The 19,928-nt window shown below is 55.4% G+C and overlaps 1 protein-coding gene across 1 annotated transcript in view; it reads left to right on the top strand.

The window, feature by feature from the left end:
- Positions 1-19,456, top strand: part of LOC132816189 (protein rapunzel-like) — a 28,523-nt gene extending 9,067 nt beyond the window's left edge. Inside the window, exon 2 of the mRNA XM_060825685.1 lies at positions 17,165-19,456. Within this exon, the coding sequence (XP_060681668.1) occupies positions 17,214-18,398 (1,185 nt within the window). The 5' untranslated portion in view covers positions 17,165-17,213 and the 3' untranslated portion in view covers positions 18,399-19,456. The remainder of the gene's footprint in view (positions 1-17,164) is intronic.
- Positions 19,457-19,928: the final 472 nt, after the last annotated feature.

Genomic DNA, 19,928 nt, shown 5'->3' with positions numbered 1-19,928 from the left:
GTGGGTTTGTGGGGATGTGTGGGTGTGGGTGTCGGTGTGTGTGGGTGTGTGGGTGGGGCTGTGGGGGCGTTTCGTTGTGCGTGGGCGTGTGGGGGTGTGGGGTTGTGTGGGGGTGTGGGTATGGGGGTGCGGGTGTGGGTGTGGGGATGCGGATGTGGGGGTGGGGAGGGTAGGTGTGTGAGTGTGGATGTGGGGGTAGGTGTGTGGGCGTGGGGGGTTGTGGGGGTGGATGTGTAGGTGTGGGGGGGTTGTGGGGGTGTGTGCGTGCGTGTGGGAGTGGAGGTGTGGTGGTGTGGGGGTGTGTGGGTGTGTGTGTGTGTGGGGTTGTGGGTATGTTGGTGCGGGTGTGTGGGTGGGAGTGTGGGGTGTGTGTGTGGGGGTGGGGGTGTGTGGGGTTGTGCGTGTGTATGTGGTCGTGGGTGTGGGGTTTGAGACTGTGTGTGTGGAGATGTGGGGGTGTGGGTGGGGGTGTGTGGGTGTGGGTGGGGGTGTGTGGGGGGGGTGGGGTGTGTGTGTGGGTGTAGGGGTGTGTGGGGGTGGGTGTGGGTGGGTGTCAAGGTGTGGTGGGGGTGTGGGTGTGGGGGTTAGGGGCTGTGGGTGTGTGGAGGTGTGGGGATGTGGGTGTGGGGGTGTGTGTGTGTATGGGGGTGTGTGGGAGTGTGTTGTGGTGGGGATGCGGGGGTGTGTGTGTGTGTGTGGGTGGGTGGGTGGGTGTGTGGGGACGTGGGTGTCGTCGTGTGGGCGTGTGGGTGTGTGTGGGTGTGTGGGTGTGGATGATTGTGTTTGTGTGTGGCTGTGTGGGGGTTTGGGTGTGAGGGTTTGGGGCTGTGTGTGTGTGTGGAGGTGTGGGTATAGGGTGTGGGTGTGTGGGGGTGTGAGTGTGTCGGTGTGAGTGTGTGGGTTTGTGGGTGTGTGGGGTTGTGTGAGGGTGTAGTTATGGGGGTGCAGGTGTGTGTGTGTGTATGTGTGTGGGGGTGGGGGTGTGCGGGGGTGTGTGGGTGGGTGTGTGGGGTGGGTGGTTGTGCGTGTGTGTGGTTGTTGGTGTGTGGGGGTGTGGGTATGGGTGTGTGGAGGTGCGGGAGTGCAGGGGTGTCGTTGTGTGGGTGTGGGCGTGTGGATGATTGTGTTTGTGTGTGGGTGTGTGTGGGTTTGGGTGTGAGGGTTTGGGGCTGTGTGTGTGTGGAGGTGTGGGTATAGGGTGTGGGTGTGTGGGGGTGTGAGTGTGTGGGGTTGTGTGAGGGTGTAGTTATGGGGGTGCAGGTGTGGGTGTGTGTGTGTGTGTGTGGGGAGGGGTGGGGGTGTGTGGGTATATGGGCGTGGGTGTGGGGGAGTGGGTTTGTGTAGGGGTGTGCGTATGGGGATGCGGGTGTGGGTGTGGGTGGGTGTGGGGGTGGGTGTGGTGGTGTGCGTATGGGAATGCGGGTGTGGGTAGGGTGTGTGGGGGGGTAGGGTGTGTGTGTGTGTGTGTGTGTGTGGGGTGGCGTGGTAGTGGGAGTGTGTGTGTGGTTGTGGGGGTAGGTGTCGATGTGTGGGGGTGTCGGTGTGTGGGGGTGGGGCTGGGGATGTGTGGTTGTGGGTATGGGTGTGTGGGTGCGTGGGTTGTGTGGAGGTGTGAGGTTGTGGGTGGGGGTTTGGATGTGGGAGTGTGGGTGTGGGTGAGGGTGTGTGGGGGTGAGGGTGAGGGTGTGTGGGGGTGAGTGTGTGTGGGGGTGAGGGTGTGGGGTTGTGCGTGTGTGTGTGTGTGTGGTCGTGGGTGTGGGGGTGGAGGTGCGGGTGTGGGGTTTGGGGCTGTGGGTGTGTATGTGGGTGTGTATGTGTGTGGAGATGTGGGTGTGGGAGTGTGTGGGTTGTGTGGAGGTGTGGGACTGAGGGTGTGTGGGAGTGTGGGGGTGGGTGTGGGGGATGTTTGTGGATGTGTGGGGATGTGGGGGTGTGGAGGTGGGTGTGTGGGTAGGTGTGGGTGTGTGTGGGGATGTAAGGGAGTGGGGGTGGGTGTGTGGGGTTGTGTGGGGGTGTGGGTGTGGGAGGATGGATGTGTGGGGGTGTGGAGTTGTGGGGGTGTGGGTGGGTAGGGGTGGGTGTGGGTGTGTGGTGTGGGGGGTGGGGGGGGGGGTGGGGGTGGGTGGGTGTCTGGGGGTGCGGGCGCGCGTGTGTGTGTGTGTGTGTGTGGATGGGGGTGGGGGTGTGGTTGTGCGTGGTTGTGGGGTTGTTTGGGGTTGTGTGGGGGTATGGGGATGTGGGTTTGTGTGGGTGTGTGGGGGTGGGTGTGGGTGTGTGGGGGTGGGTATGGGTGTGTGGGTGGGTGTGTGGGTGTGGGTGGGTTTGTGGGGATGTGTGGATGTGGGTGTCGGTGTGTGTGGGTGTGTGGGTGGGGCTGTGGGGGCGTTTCGTTGTGCGTGGGCGTGTGGGTGTGTGGGGGTGTGGGGTTGTGTGGGGGTGTGGGTATGGGGGTGCGGGTGTGGGTGTGGGGATGCAGATGTGGGGGTGGGGAGGGTAGGTGTGTGAGTGTGGATGTGGGGTGTGGGGGTAGGTATGTGGGCGTGGGGGGTTGTGGGGGGTGGATGTGTAGGTGTGGGGGTGTTATGGGGGTGGGGGTGTGTGCGTGCGTGTGGGAGTGGAGGTGTGGGGGTGTGTGGGTGTGGGTGTGTGTGTGTGTGGGGTTGTGGGTATGTTGGTGCGGGTGTGTGGGTGGGAGTGTGGGGGGGTGTGTGTGGGGGTGGGGGTGGGGGTGTGTGGGGTTGTGCGTGTGTATGTGGTCGTGGGTGTGGGGTTTGAGACTGTGTGTGGAGATGTGGGGGTGTGGGTGGGGGTGTGTGGGTGTGGGTGGGGGTGGGGGTGTGTGGGTGGGGTGTGTGGGGGGGTGGGGGTGTGTGTGTGGGTGTAGGGGTGTGTGGGGGTGGGTGTGGGGGGGTGTCAAGGTGTGGTGGGTGTGTGGGTGTGGGGTTAGGGGCTGTGGGTGTGTGGAGGTGTGGGGATGTGGGTGTGGGGTGGGTGTGTGTATGGGGGTCTGGGGGAGTGTGTGGGGGTGGGGATGCGGGTGTGTGTGTGGGTGGGTGGGTGGATGTGTGGGGACGTGGGTGTCGTCGTGTGGGCGTGTGGGTGTGTGTGGGTGTGGCTGATTGTGTTTGTGTGTGGCTGTGTGGGGATTTGGGTGTGAGGGTTTGGGGCTGTGTGTGTGTGTGGAGGTGTGGGTATAGGGTGTGGTTGTGTGGGGGTGTGAGTGTGTGGGTTTGTGGGTGTGTGGGGTTGTGTGAGGGTGTAGTTATGGGGGTGCAGGTGTGGGTGTGAGTGTGTGTGTGTGTGTGTGTGGGGAGGGGTGGGGGTGTGTGGGTATATGGGCGTGGGTGTGGGTGTGTGGGGGAGTGGGTTTGTGTAGGGGTGTGCGTATGGGGATGCGGGTGTGGGTGTGGGTGGGTGTGGTGGTGTGCGTATGGGGATGCGGGTGTGGGTAGGGTGTGTGGGGGGGTAGGGTGTGTGTGTGTGTGTGTGTGTGTGTGTGTGTGGGGTGGCGTGGTAGTGGGAGTGTGTGTGTGGTTGTGGGGGTAGGTGTCGATGTGTGGGGGTGTCGGTGTGTGGGGGTGGGGCTGGGGATGTGTGGTTGAGGGTATGGGTGTGTGGGTGCGTGGGTTGTGTGGAGGTGTGAGGTTGTGGGTGGAGGTTTGGATGTGGGAGTGTGGGTGTGGGTGAGGGTGTGTGGGGGTGAGGGTGTGTGGGGGTGAGGGTGTGTGGGGGTGAGGGTGTGGGGTTGTGCGTGTGTGTGTGTGTGTGTGTGTGTGGTCGTGGGTGTGGGGGTGGAGGTGCGGGTGTGGGGTTTGGGGCTGTGGGTGTGTATGTGGGTGTGTATGTGTGTGGAGATGTGGGTGTGGGAGTGTGTGGGTTGTGTGGAGGTGTGGAGGTGTGGGACTGCGGGTGTGTGGGAGTGTGGGGGTGGGTGTGGGGGATGTTTGTGGATGTGTGGGGATGTGGGGGTGTGGAGGTGGGTGTGTGGGTAGGTGTGGGTGTGTGTGGGTGTGTGTGGGGATGTGAGGGGGTGGGGGTGGGTGTGTGGGGTTGTGTGGGGGTGTGGGTGTGGGAGGATGGATGTGTGGGGGTGTGGAGTTGTGGGGGTGTGGGTGTGGAGGTGTGGGGATGGGGGTGTGGGGGTGGGGTGGGGGTGGGGGTGGGGGTGGGTGGGTGTCTGGGGGTGAGGGCGTGTGTGTGTGTGTGTGTGTGGATGGGGGTGGGTGTGGTTGTGCGTGGTTGTGGGGTTGTGTGGGGTTGTGTGGGGTTGTGTGGGGGTATGGGGATGTGGGTTTGTGTGGGTGTGTGGGGGTGGGTGTGGGTGTGTGGGGGTGGGTATGGGTGTGTGGGTGGGTGTGTGGGTGGCTTTGTGGGGATGTGTGGATGTGGGTGTCGGTGTGTGTGGGTGTGTGGGTGGGGCTGTGGGGGCGTTTCGTTGTGCGTGGGCGTGTGGGTGTGTGGGGGTGTGGGGTTGTGTGGGGGTGTGGGTATGGTGGTGCGGGTGTGGGGATGCGGATGTGGGGGTGGGGAGGGTAGGTGTGTGAGTGTGGATGTGGGGGTAGGTGTGTGGGCGTGGGGGGTTGTGGGGGGTGGGGGGGTGGGGTGTGTGTGTGTGGTGGCGTGGTAATGGGAGTGTGTGTAGTTGTGGGTATGGGGATGTCGGTGTGTGGGGGTGGGGCTGGGGATGTGTGGTTGTGGGTATGGGTGTGTGGGTGTGTGGGTTGTGTGGAGGTGCGAGGGTGTGGGTGGGGGTGTGGGTGTGGGAGTGTGGGGGTGAGGGTGTGTGGGGGTGAGGGTGTGTGGTTGTGCGTGTGTGTGTGTGTGGTTGTGGGTGTGGGGGTGGACGTGTGGGTGTGGGGTTTGGGGCTGTGGGTGTGTATGTGGGTGTGTATGTTTGTGGAGATGTGGGTGTGGGGGTGGGGGTGTGGGTGTGTGGGAGTGTGTGGGTTGTGTGGAGGTGTGGGACTGAGGATGTGTGGGGGTGTGGGTGAGTGTGCGGGGTTGTGGGTGGGTTTGTGGGTGTGGGTGTCGGTGTGTGTGGGTGTGTGGGTGGGGCTGTGGGGGCGTTTCGTTGTGCGTGGGCGTGGGGTTGTGTGGGGGTGTGGGGATGCGGATGTGGGGGTGGGGAGGGTAGGTGTGTGAGTGTGGATGTGGGGGTGTGGGGGTAGGTGTGTGGGCGTGGGGGGTTGTGGGGGGTGGGGGGGTGGGGTGTGTGTGTGTGGTGGTGTGGTAGTGGGAGTGTGTGTAGTTGTGGGTATGGGGGTGTCGGTGTGTGGGAGTGGGGCTGGGGATGTGTGGTTGTGGGTATGGGTGTGTGGGTGTGTGGGTTGTGTGGAGGTGCGAGGGTGTGGGTGGGGGTTTGGATGTGGGAGTGTGGGGGTGTGGGTGTGGGAGTGTGTGTGGGGGTGAGGGTGTGTGGGGGTGAGGGTGTGTGGTTGTGCGTGTGTGTGTGTGGTTGTGGGTGTGGGGTGGACGTGTGGGTGTGGGGTTTGGGGCTGTGGGTGTGTATGTGTGTGGAGGTGTGGGTGTGGGGGTGGGGGTGTGGGTGTGTGGGAGTGTGTGGGTTGTGGGTGGGTGAGTGTGTGGGTTGGGACTGAGGATGTGTGGGGGTGTGGGTGAGTGTGCGGGGTTGTGGGTGGGTTTGTGGGTGTGGGTGTCGGTGTGTGTGGGTGTGTGGGTGGGGCTGTGGGGGTGTTTCATTGTGCGTGGGCGTGGGGTTGTGTGGGGGTGTGGGGATGCGGATGTGGGTGTGGGGGGGTAGGTGTGTGGGTGTGTGTGGGTTGTGTGGAGGTGTAGGCGTGTGGGCCTGACGGTGTGCGGGTGTGGGTGTGGGAGTGTGGGGTTGTGTGGGTGTGGATGTGTGGGGTTGTGGGGGTGGGGGTGGGGATGTGTGCGTGTGGGTGTGGGTGTGGAGGTGTGTGGGTGGGGCGGTGTGGGGGTGTGTGTGGAGGGGAATGTGGGGGTGGATGTGTGTGGTGGTGCGGGGGTGGGGAGGTGGGGGTGTGTGTGTGGGTGTTTTGTTGTGCGTGGACATGTGGGTGTGTGGGGTTGTGTGGGTTTGTGGGTATGGGTGGGTAGGTGTGTGGGTGTGGGGGTATGGGTGAGGGGGTTTGAGGCGGTGGGTGTGGGTTGTGTGGAGGTGTGGGGATGGGGGTGTGGGTGTGGGGCTGTGGGTGGAGGGGTAGGTGTGTGGGGGTGTGGGTGTCGGTGTGTGTGGGGGTGGGGGTTTGCGGGGGTGTGTGGGTGGGTGTGTGGGGGTGGGTGGTTGTGCGTGTGTGTGGTTGTTGGTGTGTGGGGGTGTGGGTATGGGTGTGTGGAGGTGCAGGAGTGCGTGGTTGTGCGTGTATATGTGGTCGTGGGTGTGGGGTTTGGGAATGTGTGTGGGTGTGTGGGTGTGGGTGTGTGGGGATGGGTGTGGGTGTGTGGGGAGGGGTGTGTGGGGGTGCCAAGGTGTGGTGGGGGTGTGGGTGTGGGGGTTAGGGGCTGTGGGAGTGGCTGTGTGGAGGTGTGGGGATGTGGGTGTGGGGGTGGGTGTGTGTGTATGGGAGTGTGTGGGAGTGTGTGGGGGTGGGGTGCGGGTGTGTGTGTGTGTGGGTGGGTGTGTGTGTGTGGGGGCGTGGGTGTGGATTATTGTGTTTGTGTGTGGCTGTGTGTGGGTTTAGGTGTGAGGGTTTGGGGCAGTGTGTGTGTGTGTGTGTGTGTGTGGAGGTGTGGGTATAGGGTGTGGGTGTGTGGGGGTGTGAGTGTGTGGGTTTGTGGGTGTGTGGGGTTGTGTGAGAGTGTAGTTGTGGGGTGCAGATGTGGGTGTGGGGGTGGGGGGTGCGTGTGTGCGTGTGTGTGTGTGGTTGTGTGTAGGGGGTGTGGGTGTGGGTGGGTCTGTAGGGGTGTGTGGGGGGTACGTGGGTGTGGGTGTCGGTGTGTGGGTGTATGAGTGGGGATGTGGGGGCGTTTCGTTGTGTGTGGGCATGTGGGTATGGTGGGCAGGTGTGGGGGTGTGGGTATGGGGGGATAGGTGTGTGGGCGTGGGTGTGTGTGGGTGTCAAGGTGTGGTGGGGGTGTGGGTGTGTGGAGGTGTGGGGGTAGGGGATGTGGGTGGTGGGTGTGGGTGAGGGGAGGTGTGGATGTGTGTGGGTGTGTGTGGGTGTGTGTGGGTGTGTGTGTGGGGGTGGGGGAGTGGGTGGGTGTGTCATGGTGTGTGGGGGTATGGGCATCGGTGTGTGTGGGTGAGTGTGGGTGTGGGGGGTTTGGGGCTGTGGGTGTGTGTGTGTGGAGGTGTGGGTATGGGGTGGGGGGGTGTGGGGCGTGGGTATGGGGGTGCAGGTGTGGGTGTGTGTGTGTGGATGTGTGGGGTTGTGGTGGTGAGGGTGTGTGGTTGTGCGTGTGTATGTGGTTGTGGGTGTGTGGGTATGGGTGTGGGTGTGGCTGTGGGGGGGTGTGGGGGGGGTGGGGGGTGTGTGTGGGGGTGTGTGGGGGTGTGTGTGGGGATGTGAGGGGGTGGATGTGGGTGTGTGGATGTGGGGGTGTGTGTGTATGTGGGGGTGTGGGTGTGTGTGGGGATGTGAGGGGGTAGATGTGGGTGTGTGGAGTTGTGTTGGGATGTGGGTGTGTGGGTATGGGGGAGTGGGTGTGGGTATGTGTGTCGGTGTGGGTGTGTGTGTGTGGGGGGGTGGGTGTGTGTGGGGGTGGGTGTGTGGGTGGGGGCGAGAGCGGGGGCGAGAGGGTGTGGGTGTGTGCGTCGCTGTGTGTGGGGGTTTGGAGGTGTGTGTGTGGGGGTATGTGGGTGCGTTTGTTGTGTGTGGGTGAGTGTGTGTGTGGGGGTGTGGGGGTTTGGGGCGGTGGGTGTGTGTGTGTGGGTGGAAGTATGGGGTTGTGGGGGTGGGGTGGGGGTGTGTGGTTGTGGGGGGGTGTGGTTGAGGGGGGGTGTGGTTGTGGGGGGGGTGGTTGTGGGGGGGGTGGTTGTGGGGGGGTGGTTGGGGGGGTGAGTGGGGGGGTGAGTGGGGGGGGCTGAGTGGGAGGGGTGTGTGGGGGGTGTGTGGGGGTTGTGTGGGGGCGTGTGTGGTTGTGTGGGTGTCAGTGTGTGGGGGCGGGTGTGTGTGTGGGTGTGTGGAGGTGTGTGGCTGAGGGTGTGGGTGGGTGTGGGGGTGTGGGTATGGGGGAGTGGGTGGGGGTGTGGGTATGGGGGAGTGGGTGTGGGTGTGGGTGTGTGTGTCGATGTGGGAGTGGGGGGGTTGGATGTGTGAGGGTGTGGGTGTGTGTGTGTGTGCGTGTGCGCGTGCGTGCGTGTGTAGGGGGGGTGTAGAGGTGAACAGTTTAAGGGGGATACACGCGGTAAGTACCTTATACAGAGGGTGGTGGGTGTCTGGAACACGTTGCCAGCAGCGATGGTAGAGGCAGGCATGGGGAGATTCATTTAAGATGCGTCAGGACAGATGCCTGAGTTGGTGGGGAGCAGAGGGACACAGATGCTTAGGAATTGGGCGACAGGTTCAGACAGGGGACTTGGATCAGCTCAGGCTTTGTTCTTTCTTCTTTAACTCAGCAAGAATAGCAAGAGGCCATTGCCTCCAAACATTTCTTACTCATGCATATATCCAAATATCTTTTAAATGTTGTAACTGTACCCGCATCCACATGTGAACCACACGGAGTCTAAAATAAATTATCCCAATATCCTTTTTATACCTTAAAAATATGCCGCCTGGTTTTAAAATATCCACTCGACAGAAAAGACATCTGCCATTCACTTTATCGATGACCCCTCATTATTTTATAAACCTGTATAAAGTCACCTCTCAAGTCACCTTTGCCCCAGTGAAAGCAGCTCCCACATCATCGCTGATGCCACACGCTCAGTGACTTCTGCCACCCCTACTGCCGTGGTCACCACTACTTCCACTCCCACCAGCGCCACTCACCTGCATTCTGCTGACACACCCCCCACAGACCCCACTGTCACTATCCCCACCCCCCAGAACCCCGAGGGGAACACTACCCCTGCTCATGATTCCACCCCCATTCCCCCCACCATCACACCCACTCCAGGTATAGGCTCCGCCCCCACTCCCAGCTCCACACCCACACCAGATCCCAGCTCCCAGCTCTGCCGGGTTTTCACCATCCCCCCCCAGACCTCCCCCTCACTGAGGACGAACGATCAGTCCTCAGCAAAGGACTCACCTTCATCCCCCTCCGTCCACGCATCAATAAACTTAATACACGCCGTGACGTCGAATAATTCTTCCATCGCCTCCACCTCTGAGCTTACTTTCACAATCAGGATTCCCGCCCACCTTCCGAGGACCCCTTCGCCCACCTCCAACACACTGCATCCACCTGGACACCTCGCGCTGGTCTATTACCTGCCCTCGACCTCTTCATTTCCAACCGCCGCCGGGACATTAACCGCCTCAACCTGTCTACCCCCCTCCCCCACTCCAACCTCTCACCCTCACAACGCGCACCCCTCCAATCCCACTGCTCCAATCCCAACCTCACCATCAAGCCAGCGGATAAAGGGGGCGCAGTGGTAGTCTGGCGCACTGACCTCTACACCGCTGAAGCTAAACGCCAACTCGAGGACACCTCTTCCTACTGCCTCCTAGACCATGACTCCACCCCCCATCACCAAACCATCATCTCCCAGACCACACAGAACCTCATCACCTCAGGAGATCTCCAACCCACAGCTTCCAACCTCATAGTCCGGGAACCCCGCACTGCCCGTTTCTACCTCCTTCCCAAGATCCACAAGCCTGACCACCCTGGCCGACCCATTGTCTCAGCATGCTCCTGCCCCACTGAACTCATCTCTACCTACCTCGACATTGTCCTATCCCCAGTAGTCCAGGAACTCCCAACATACGTTCGAGACACCACCCAGGCCCTCCATCTCCTCCAAGACTTCCGTTTCCCCGGCCCACAATGCCTCATCTTCACCACGGAAATCCAATCCTTCCACACCTCCATCCGCCATGACCAGGGCCACCAAGCCCTCCGTTTTTTCCTCTCCAGACGTCCCCAACAGTACCCTTCCACTGACACTCTCATTCGTTTGGCCGAACTGGTCCTCACCCTTAATTTCTCCTTTGAATCGTCCCACTTCCTCCAGACCCAAGGGGTAGCCATGGGCACACGTATGGGCCCCAGCTATGCCTGTCTTTTTGTTGGCTACGTAGAACAGTTGATCTTCCGTAATTACACAGGCACCACTCCCCACCTCTTCCTCCGCTACATTGATGACTGCATTGGTACCACCTCGTGCTCCCACGAGGAGGTTGAGCAATTCATCAACTTCACCAACACATTCCACCCCGACCTTAAATTTACCTGGACCATCTCTGACACCTCCCTCCCCTTCCTGGACCTCTCCATCTCCATTAATGATGACCGACTTGACACTGACATTTTTTTACAAACCCACCGACTCCCATAGCTACCTGGATTACACCTCTTCCCACCCTATCGCTTGCAAAAATGCCATCCCGTATTCCCAATTCCTCCGCCTCTGCCGTATCTGCTCCCAGGAGGACCAGTTCCACCTTAGAACACACCAGATGGCCTTCTTCTTTAGAGACCGCAATTTCCCTTCCCACGTGGTTAAAGATGCCCTCCAACGCATCTCGTCCACATCCCGCCCTCAGACCACACCCCTCCAACCGTAAAAAGGACAGAACGCCCCTGGTGCTCACCTTCCACCCTACCAACCTTTGCATAAACTAAATCATCCACTGACATCTCCGTCACCTCCAAAAAGACCCCACCACCAGGGATATATTTCCCTCCCCACCCCTTTCCGCCTTCCGCAAAGACCGTTCCCTCCGTGACTACCTGGTCAGGTCCATGCCCCCCTACAACTCACCCTCCCATCCTGGCACTTTCCCCTGCCACCGCAGGAACTGTAAAACCTGTGCCCACACCTCCTGCCTCATCTCTATCCAAGGCCCTAAAGGAGCCTTCCACATCCAAAGTTTTACCTGCACATCCACTAATATCATTTATTGTATCCGTTGCTCCCGATGCGGTCTCCTCTACATTGGGGACACTGGGCGCCTCCTAGCAGAGCGCTTTAGGGAACATCTCTGAGATACCCGCACCAATCAACCACACCGCCCCATGGCCCAACATTTCAACTCCCCCTCCCACTCTACCGAGGACATGGAGGTCCTGGGCTTCCTTCACCGCCGCTCCCTCACCACCAGACGCCTGGAGGAAGAACGCCTCATCTTCCGCCTCGGAACGCCTCTGGGCGGCACGGTGGCACAGTGGTTAGCACTGCTGCCTCACAGCGCCTGTAGACCCGGGTTCAATTCCCGACTCAGGCGACTGACTGTGTGGAGTTTGCACGTTCTCCCCGTGTCTGCGTGGGTTTCCTCCGGGTGCTCCGGTTTCCTCCCACAGTCACAAAGATGTGCTGGTCAGGGTGAATTGGCCAAGCTAAATTGCCCATAGTGTTAGGTAAGGGGTAAATGTAGGGGTATGGGTGGGTTGCGCTTCGGCGGGTCGGTGTGGACTTGTTGGGCCGAAGGGCCTGTTTCCACACTGTAAGTCTAATCTAATCTAAACACTTCAACCCCAGGGCATCTATGTGGACTTCAACAGTTTCCTCATTTCCCCTTCCCCCCCCTCATCCTAGTTTCAAACTTCCAGCTCAGCACTGTCCCCATGACTTGTCCGGACTTGTCCTACCTGCCTAGCTCCTTTTCCACCTATCCACTCCACCCTCTCCTCCCTGACTTATCACCTTCCTCTCCTCCCCCACTCACCCATTGTACTCTATGCTACTCTCTCCCCACCCCACCCCCCTCTAGCTTATCTCTCCATGCTTCCAGCTCACTGCCTTTATTCCTGATGAAGGGCTTTTGCCCGAAACGTCGATTTTGCTGCACTTTGGATGCTGCCTGAACTGCTGTGCTCTTCCAGCACCACTGATCCAGAATCTGGTTTCCAGCATCTGCAGTCATTGCTTTTATCTGAAAGCAGCTCCAGCCGATCCAGCCTCTCCTGGTAACGCAAGCCCTCACTTCCCAGCAACATCCTGGTAAATTGCTTCTGAACTCTTTCTGAAAAAAGGCGAGGCAGTGGCAGTCTGGAGACTGGACCTCTATGTTGCAGAGGCTGAACAGCAAGTCTTTGACACCACGTCCTAACTCCCCCTTGACTGCGACCCCACCCTGACCCATCAGACCAAAATCACTCACACTGTCCGAGCACTCATCACCTCCGGTGATTTTCCCTCCATTGCCTCCAAACACATAGTTCACCACCCCCGCACTGCCCAGTTCTACCGGTACCCCAAGATCTACAAGCCCAACTACCCCGGCTGACCCATTGTCTTTGCATGTTTCTACCCCTCGGAACTCATCTCATCCCACTTCGACTCCATCCTCTGCCCTGTAGTTCAGGCACCTCTAACATACATCCGTGACATCAACCACATCCTCCATTTCTTCAGTAACTTTCAGTTCCCTGGTCCCCAGCACTTTATCTTCACTATGGATGTGCAGTCCTTATACACATCCATACCCCACAAGGATGACCTCCAGGCCCTCCGCTTCTTCATCTCCAACAGACCCATCCAGTCCCCCTCCACCAATACCCTCCTCCATTTCTCCAAACTGGTCCTCACCTTTAATAACTTTTTCTTTAACTCGTTCCATTTCCTCCAAATCCAGGGGGTGACCATGGGAACCCGGATGGGCCCCAGCTATGCCTGCCTCTTTGTTGGTTATGTCAAACAGTCCATCTTCTGTAGTTACACCAGCACCACTCCCCACCTCTTCCTCCGTTACATTGATGACTGCATTGGCGCCAAATCGTGCTCCCATGAGGAGGTTGAACAGTTCATCAACTTCACCAGTACACTCCAGCCTGACCTTAGATTCACCTGGACTATCTCTGACACCTCCCTCCCCTTCCTAGACCTCTGCATCTCCATCAACGATGACCAACTCAACACTGACATTTTTTTTTACAAATCCACTGACACCCATAGCAACCTGGATTACACCTCCCCACACCCTGCCTCCTGAAAAAATGCTATCCTGTATTCCCAATTCCTCTGACTCCGCCACATCTGCTCCCAGGAGGACAAGTTCCACCACAGAACACACCAGATGGCCCCATCTTTAAAGACCACAATTTCCCTTCCCACGTAGTTGAAGATGCCCTCCAACGGATCTCATCCATGTCCCGCACCTCTGCCCTCGAACCCCACCCCTCCAACCATGTCCAGATATCCCACCCTGCTGGTGGGGTCCTCACCTTCCACCCCACCAACCTCTGCATAAACCGCATCATCCACCAACATTTCCGCCACCTATAAGCGGACCCCACCAGCAGGGATATATTTCCCTCCCCACCCCTAACCACTTTCCGCAAAGACAGTTCCCTCCGCGACTACCTGGTCAGGTCCATGCCCCCTAAACACCTACCCTCCCCTCCTGGCACTTTCCCTGTCACCTCAGGAATTGCAAAACCTGTACCCCCACCTCAACCCTCACCCCCATCCAAGGCCCCAAAGAGGTCTTCCACGTCCATCAAAGTTTCACCACTGCACCCACCAATGTCATTTATTGTATCCGTTGCTCCCAATGTAGTCTCCTCTACATCGGGGAGACTGGATGCTTTCTTGCAGAGCGCTTCAGAGAACATCTCCAGGACATCCGCACCAATCAACACCACTGCCCAGTGATCGAACATTTCAGCTCACCCTCCCACTCTGCCGAGGACATACAGGTCCTGGGCCTCCTCCATCGCCACTGCCTCATCAACCGATGCCTAGAGGAAGAACGCCTCATCTTTTGTCTCAGAACCTTTCAATCCCAGTGCATCATTGTGGGCTTTACCAGTTCCCTCATTTCCCCTTTCCCCACCTTACCCTAGTTCCAACTTTCCAGCTCAGCACTGTCCTCATGACGTGTCCCACCTGTCAATCTCCCTTCCACCTATCTGGTCCACCCTCCTCTCCAACTTATCACCTTTAGCCCCACCTCCATCACCTGTTGCATTTTAACTACTTTCTCCCCAGCCCCACCCTTCTCCCATTTATCCCTCCAGCCCTGAGGCTCATTCCTGATGAAGGGCTTTTGCCCCTCGGATGCTGCCTGACGGCTGTGCTTTTCCAGCACCCCACTCTTGACTCTGATCTTCAGCATCTGCAATCCTCACTTTCTCCTGCCAGTCCACCTTACTTAGACAAATAAACAACAGCAACACATTTACTTAAAAAGGAAAGGAGACAAAATATCACTAACTTTAGGCCAATTGGTTTGGTAAATGTTATTGGCAAAACATTAGAATCTATTATAAGAGAGCATTTAGAAAAACATAGGTGGCTAATATTACTTCAATATTCAAAACAGGAAGCAGACTCAGATGTACAGCACAGAAACGCATCTTTTGGTCCAACCCGTCCAGATATCCCAACCTAATCTAGTCCCACCTGCCAGCACCCGGCCCATATCCTTCCAAACCTTTCCTTTTCATATACACATCCAAATACTTCTTAAATGTTGCAATTGTACCAGCCTCCACCACTTCCTCTGGCAGCTCATTCCATCCACGTACCACCCTCGGAGTGAAAAAGTTACCCCTTAGGTCTCTTTTATACGTTTCCCATCTCACCCTAAATCTATGCCCCCTAGCTTTGGACTCCCCCAGCCCTGGGAAAAGACTGTCTATTTTTCCGATCCATGCCCCTCATGATTTTATAAACCTCTATAAGGTCACCCCTCAGCCTTCAATGCTCCAGGGAAAACAGCCCCAGCCTGTTCAGCCTCTCCCTATAGCTCAAATCCTCCAACCCTGGCAATATACTTGTAAATCTTTTCTGAACCTTTTCAGGTTTCACAACATTTTTCTGCTAGGACGGAGACCAGAATTACACGCAATATTCCAACAGTGGCCGAACCAATGTCCTGTACGGCCGCAACATGACCTCCCAACTCCTGTACTCAATACTCTGACCAATAAAGGAAAGCATACCAAACGTCTTTTTCACTATCCTATCTACCTACAACTGCACTTTCAAGGAGCTATGAACCTGCACTCCAAGGTCTCTTTGCTCAGCAACACTCCCTTGGACTTTACCATTGAGAGTATAAGTCCTGATAAGATTTACTTTCCTACAATGCAGCACCTCACATTTATCTAAATTAAACTCCATCTGCCACTTCTCAGCCCATTGGCCCATCTCATCAAGATCCTGTTGTAATCTAAGGTAACTTTCTTCATTGTCCACTATACCTCCAATTTTGGTGTCATTTGCAAACTTACTAACTGTACCTCTTATTCTCATATCCAAATCATTTATATAAATGATGAAAAGTAGGGGACCCAGCACCGATCCTTGTGACACAGACCTCCAGTCTGAAAAACAACCCTCCACCACCACCCTCTGCCTTCTACCTTTGAGCCAGTTCTATACCCAAATGGCTAGTTCTCCCTGCATTCCATGAAGTCTAACTTTGCTAACTAGTCTCCCATGGGGACCTTGTCAAATGCCTTACTGAAGTCCATATAGATCTCATCTATCCCTCTGCTCTTATCAATCCTCTTTGTTATTTCTTCAAGAAACTCAATCAAGTTTGTGAGACATGATTTCCCACACACAAAGCCATGTTGACTGTCCCTAATCAGTCCTTGCATTTCCAAATACATGTACATCCTGTCCCTCAGGATTCCCTCCAACAACTTGCCCACCACCGAGGTCAGGCTCACTGGTCTATAGTTCCCTGGCTTGTCCTTACCGCCCTTCTTAAACAGTGGCACCACATTAGCCAACCTCCAGTCTTCTGGCACCTCACCTGTGACTATCTATGATACAAATATCTCAGTGAGAGGCCTAGCAATCACTTCCCTAGCTTCCCACAGAGTTCTAGGGTATACCTGATCAGGCCTTGAGGATTTATCCACCTTTATGCCTTTATTCAAGACATCCAGCACTTTTTCCTCTGTCAAAGCTGAGAGGATGTTTCCCTCATGCGAGACCCTAAAACCAGAGGACACTGTTTTAGAAAAAATGGGCACTAATTTAAGGCACGAGAAGGAATTTTCTCTCTGAGAGTTCTGGGTCTTTGGAACTCCTTGCCACAGAAAGCTGCAGGACCAGTGTATATTTAAGGCTGAGGTAGATAGATTTTTTGGGGGGGACTGAAGGGTTACAGGGAAAGTGCAGGAATGTTGGATCAGCTATGATCATATTGAACGGCACAGCAGGGTCAAGGGGCTGAATGGTCTCCTCAGAGAGCTAGGTGAAAGTGAGCACTGCAGATGCTGGAGTTCAGAGCTGAAAAATGCGTTGCTGGAAAAGCGCAGCAGGTCAGGCAGGTCCAAAGAGCAGGAGAATCGATGTTTCGGGCATAAGCCCTTCTTCAGGAATTCCTGAAGAGAGCTTCAGTGCAGAGGGATTTGGGTGTCCTTTTGCATCAATCATAGAAAACTAGGATTCAGCTTCAGCAGGTAATAAGGAAGGCCAGAAATGTTGCCATTTATTGTAAAAGGAATGGAGTGTGTAAGTAGGGAAGTGTTGCTGCAATGTACATGGTATTAGTGAGACTGCACCTGAAGAATTGTGGAGAGTTTGGTCCCTTTATTTGAGGAACATTGGAGGCAGTTCAGAGAAGGGTCACTAGATTGATTCCAGATGTCAGGGGTTTCCAGGCATGCAGAGAGATTGAGCAGTTTAGGCCCGTTCTCTCTGGAGTTTAGAAGAATGAGAGGCAATCTCACTGAGGTCTATAAGGGATTGACAAAGGGGATTGACAAAGTCGCTGCAGAGAGGATATTTCCTCACATGGCTATCTAGAATATGAGGTGATAGCTTTAGGATAAGGGGTAGCAGATTTAAAACTGAGATAGGGAGGAATTACTTTGCTCAAAGGGTCATGATTCTGTGGAATTCCCTCCCCCCGAGTGTGGTGGATGCTGGGACCTTGGTAAATTTAAGGAGGGGACAGATAATTTTTTATTTATTAATGGGTTGTATGGTTATGGAGAGCAGGCAGGAAAGTGAAGTTGAGGCTGAGAATGAAGTCAGCTGTGTTCATTTAAAAGGTGGAGCAGATTCAAGGGGCTGAATGGCCCATTTGTGCTCCCAGTTCTTAAGGTCTTCACTCTCCCTGATACATTGTGGAGTCATAAATAAACTTTAATCCTTTCTTTTCAGGGACAACTGAAGGAAACGACCATCCAAATACAGTGCTCAGCCCATCAGTATGGCAGGAACAGCAGTAGATTCCCTGGAACTGGCAAAAGCCAGCACCGAGGTTGCAACTGCAATGGTTGCAGTGAGAAATGCAATGTCAGTTGTTGAGAGTTTAGGAAAATTCGCCTCTGCTGCTGGAGCAGTAGGAGCTGTTTTTGGTGTAGCAGCAGCAATTGTTAAACTTGCTATGGGTAATGTGGAGAGTGCGGAGCTGAGATATATGAAGGAGCAGTTCCAGATAGTCAGGAACCAGCTGGATGTCATTTCAGGTCAGATTCAGCAAGTGCTTCAGGCTATTGAACAAAGTACAGTTAATAATCAGTACTTCCCCATTGAGGAGAATCTGAGAAACCAATTCAGGAAGTACATGGACATCCTGAACACAAAACCGGAATACCGGGAGAAGGAGAAAGAAGAATTCCTCACACACTTCGATGAGACTAAAGGTGACCAGAACCTTCACACTCTCTATGATGCTGTGATGGGGTGTTCTGCCATCTTTGGCAAACCCATTCTGGAAACCACCATGGAATATGACCAGAGGAACCGGCGTCTGATGGAGGGGCTCTGCTGCCGCCTCAAGGAGCTCTTCTGCATTGGCCTGATTGCCCTGGTGGGTCACTCCGCTATCACTGGGACTGATGTAGAGGCATTAAAGAGAGAGTGGAATGAGAAAATGGACAAAGTAGAGAATAAAATGAAATCCATGATAGATAAGTGCATCAATGAGTTTGCTGAGCAGGCAAAAATAGATGTTGAGAAAATGATAACTAAAAAGGGTGGAAGAAATAACTGTGAATGTGTAAGTTACATAGCAAATGGCTTGATAAGTAAATACGACTGGGTTAAATGGTCTGTACGGGTCTATAACCCTGTCAATGGCTTCGGCAGTCACTGTGTCATTGGCCCCAATCGGTTTCACTTTTTCAGACTCAACGGGGTTAATGCCGTTGTCTCCTATGTAATTGATCCAAAACCAATTGATGAAATTAAGATAAAGCGCTTAATGAAAGGGAAAGGTCGCTGGTCTAATGCAAAAAAAGTTGCTGAACATGTGGACAAACACCTTCCCTCTGGGCATGTTATACATGTAGTGAAACGCCGCAAGGGTCTGTGGTACCACGGTAACATTCCTGTAAGTTGTCATTTCTGGGAAAATTACTCTGGTGTCACTCTGTGTGTACATTCCACATAAACATCCTCCTGAGTTTTCCAGTTCCTCCTCCCCTGAGTTGATGCTGCTGTGCTTCAGGGCATGAGGTTTTGATTTTTGGATACTTTACTCTATCATTGCTTTCTTGTGGAATGATGATCAATGAAATCTTCAATCAATTCTCTGAAGTTTGATTACGTATTTGACCACTTATCTCTCCCTGACTATGATATACCCATCAGCAAGTTTGTCCCTTTTGTGTAATTGGTAAAAAGCTATATTCATTTGATGATTTCTCCAAGATGGCGTTCCCTCCTTATTGTAATAATTGATTCTTTGATCAATATTGTGAAACCTCTTTTCTCTTCCATCCCTCTCTCTATCTCACCTGAATGCCCAATAATGTTAGGCTGCTAGTCATGCCTATCTTTCAGACAAGGCTCAGTTACAGCTATGATATCATACTCCTGCAAGGAGCATGCTCCTGTGTCTGTTCAGATCTAACCCATCCAACTTATTCAGGGCCCACCGTCTCTAGAATTGAAAGCTTGGTTTCCTGCACCATCTCTCCAGTGACACATTGATCTACTCTACCCTTCCATTCTCATACTCTCTACTCCATGACACTAAGAAACACCCAGAGGTTGCTATCTTTAAAGGTCTGCCTTTCAATTTCCAACCTAACTCCCTATGTCTGCTTGCAGGACCTCATTTCTCTTTCTCCCTCTGATCACTGGTCCCAACATGGACCATCAATTCCAGCTGATCACTGTTCCCCCTCCCAGTTACTTTCAGTTATTACATGACACATCAGGCTCTGGCACCCAGGAGGCAACACATTGATCCATCACAGCTTTCATATGCCCTCACAAGTGACTCCCCGATCACTACCGTCCTTCCACACTTCTTCCTCCTTCACCCACAACCTGAGTATCTGGAACACCCACAATGCCATGGCATTGGCTCTAGCTGGGCTCCACAAATGAACCATCAATTTGGTTTGCAATTGACCTACATTTGGGGAATTCCCTCTTGACCTGCCTGGTCCCCTTCTTCTGTCTGGCAGTCGCCCATTCACCCTGTCCTGACATTTCCTTAAGCTGGGGGTTTGGGGGGGTGGGGGGGGGGGGGAAGGGTTGAGGAGGAGGGGTGACCACATCCTGAAATGCATTACCCACAATTCTTCCACCTGGTGAATGCCCCATCCTCCACCCGGCTACTCCTGTATCCAAAGCCCAGGCTCACACTGCTCCAGTCAGAGGCACTGCGTGTACATACTCAGCCAAAGTACAGGGAGCATTTCGGATTTCAGGAATGGGATAACCATGAACCTCGACTCCCCAGTCGCACCTTAACAGAATAGAAAATCTTCCCTTTAATTTACACTTACACTTTCTGAAGTATTGACCAGACAAATGCTATTCCTGTTTCTGCTCCAGTCCCACTCAGGTCCACGATCGGACTCTCGGCTCCTCACCCCTTCCCCTCAGTGACACCATCACAGGGTCCCCACCCCCTCCTCTCAGAGACACCGTCACAGGGACGCCACCCCCTCCCCTCAGTGACACCGTC

The sequence above is a fragment of the Hemiscyllium ocellatum genome, chromosome 5, assembly GCF_020745735.1.
Source record: "Hemiscyllium ocellatum isolate sHemOce1 chromosome 5, sHemOce1.pat.X.cur, whole genome shotgun sequence".
Taxonomy (NCBI): domain Eukaryota; kingdom Metazoa; phylum Chordata; class Chondrichthyes; order Orectolobiformes; family Hemiscylliidae; genus Hemiscyllium; species Hemiscyllium ocellatum.
Note: the sequence above shows the minus strand (reverse complement) of the source record. Positions and strands in the feature narration are given on the sequence as shown.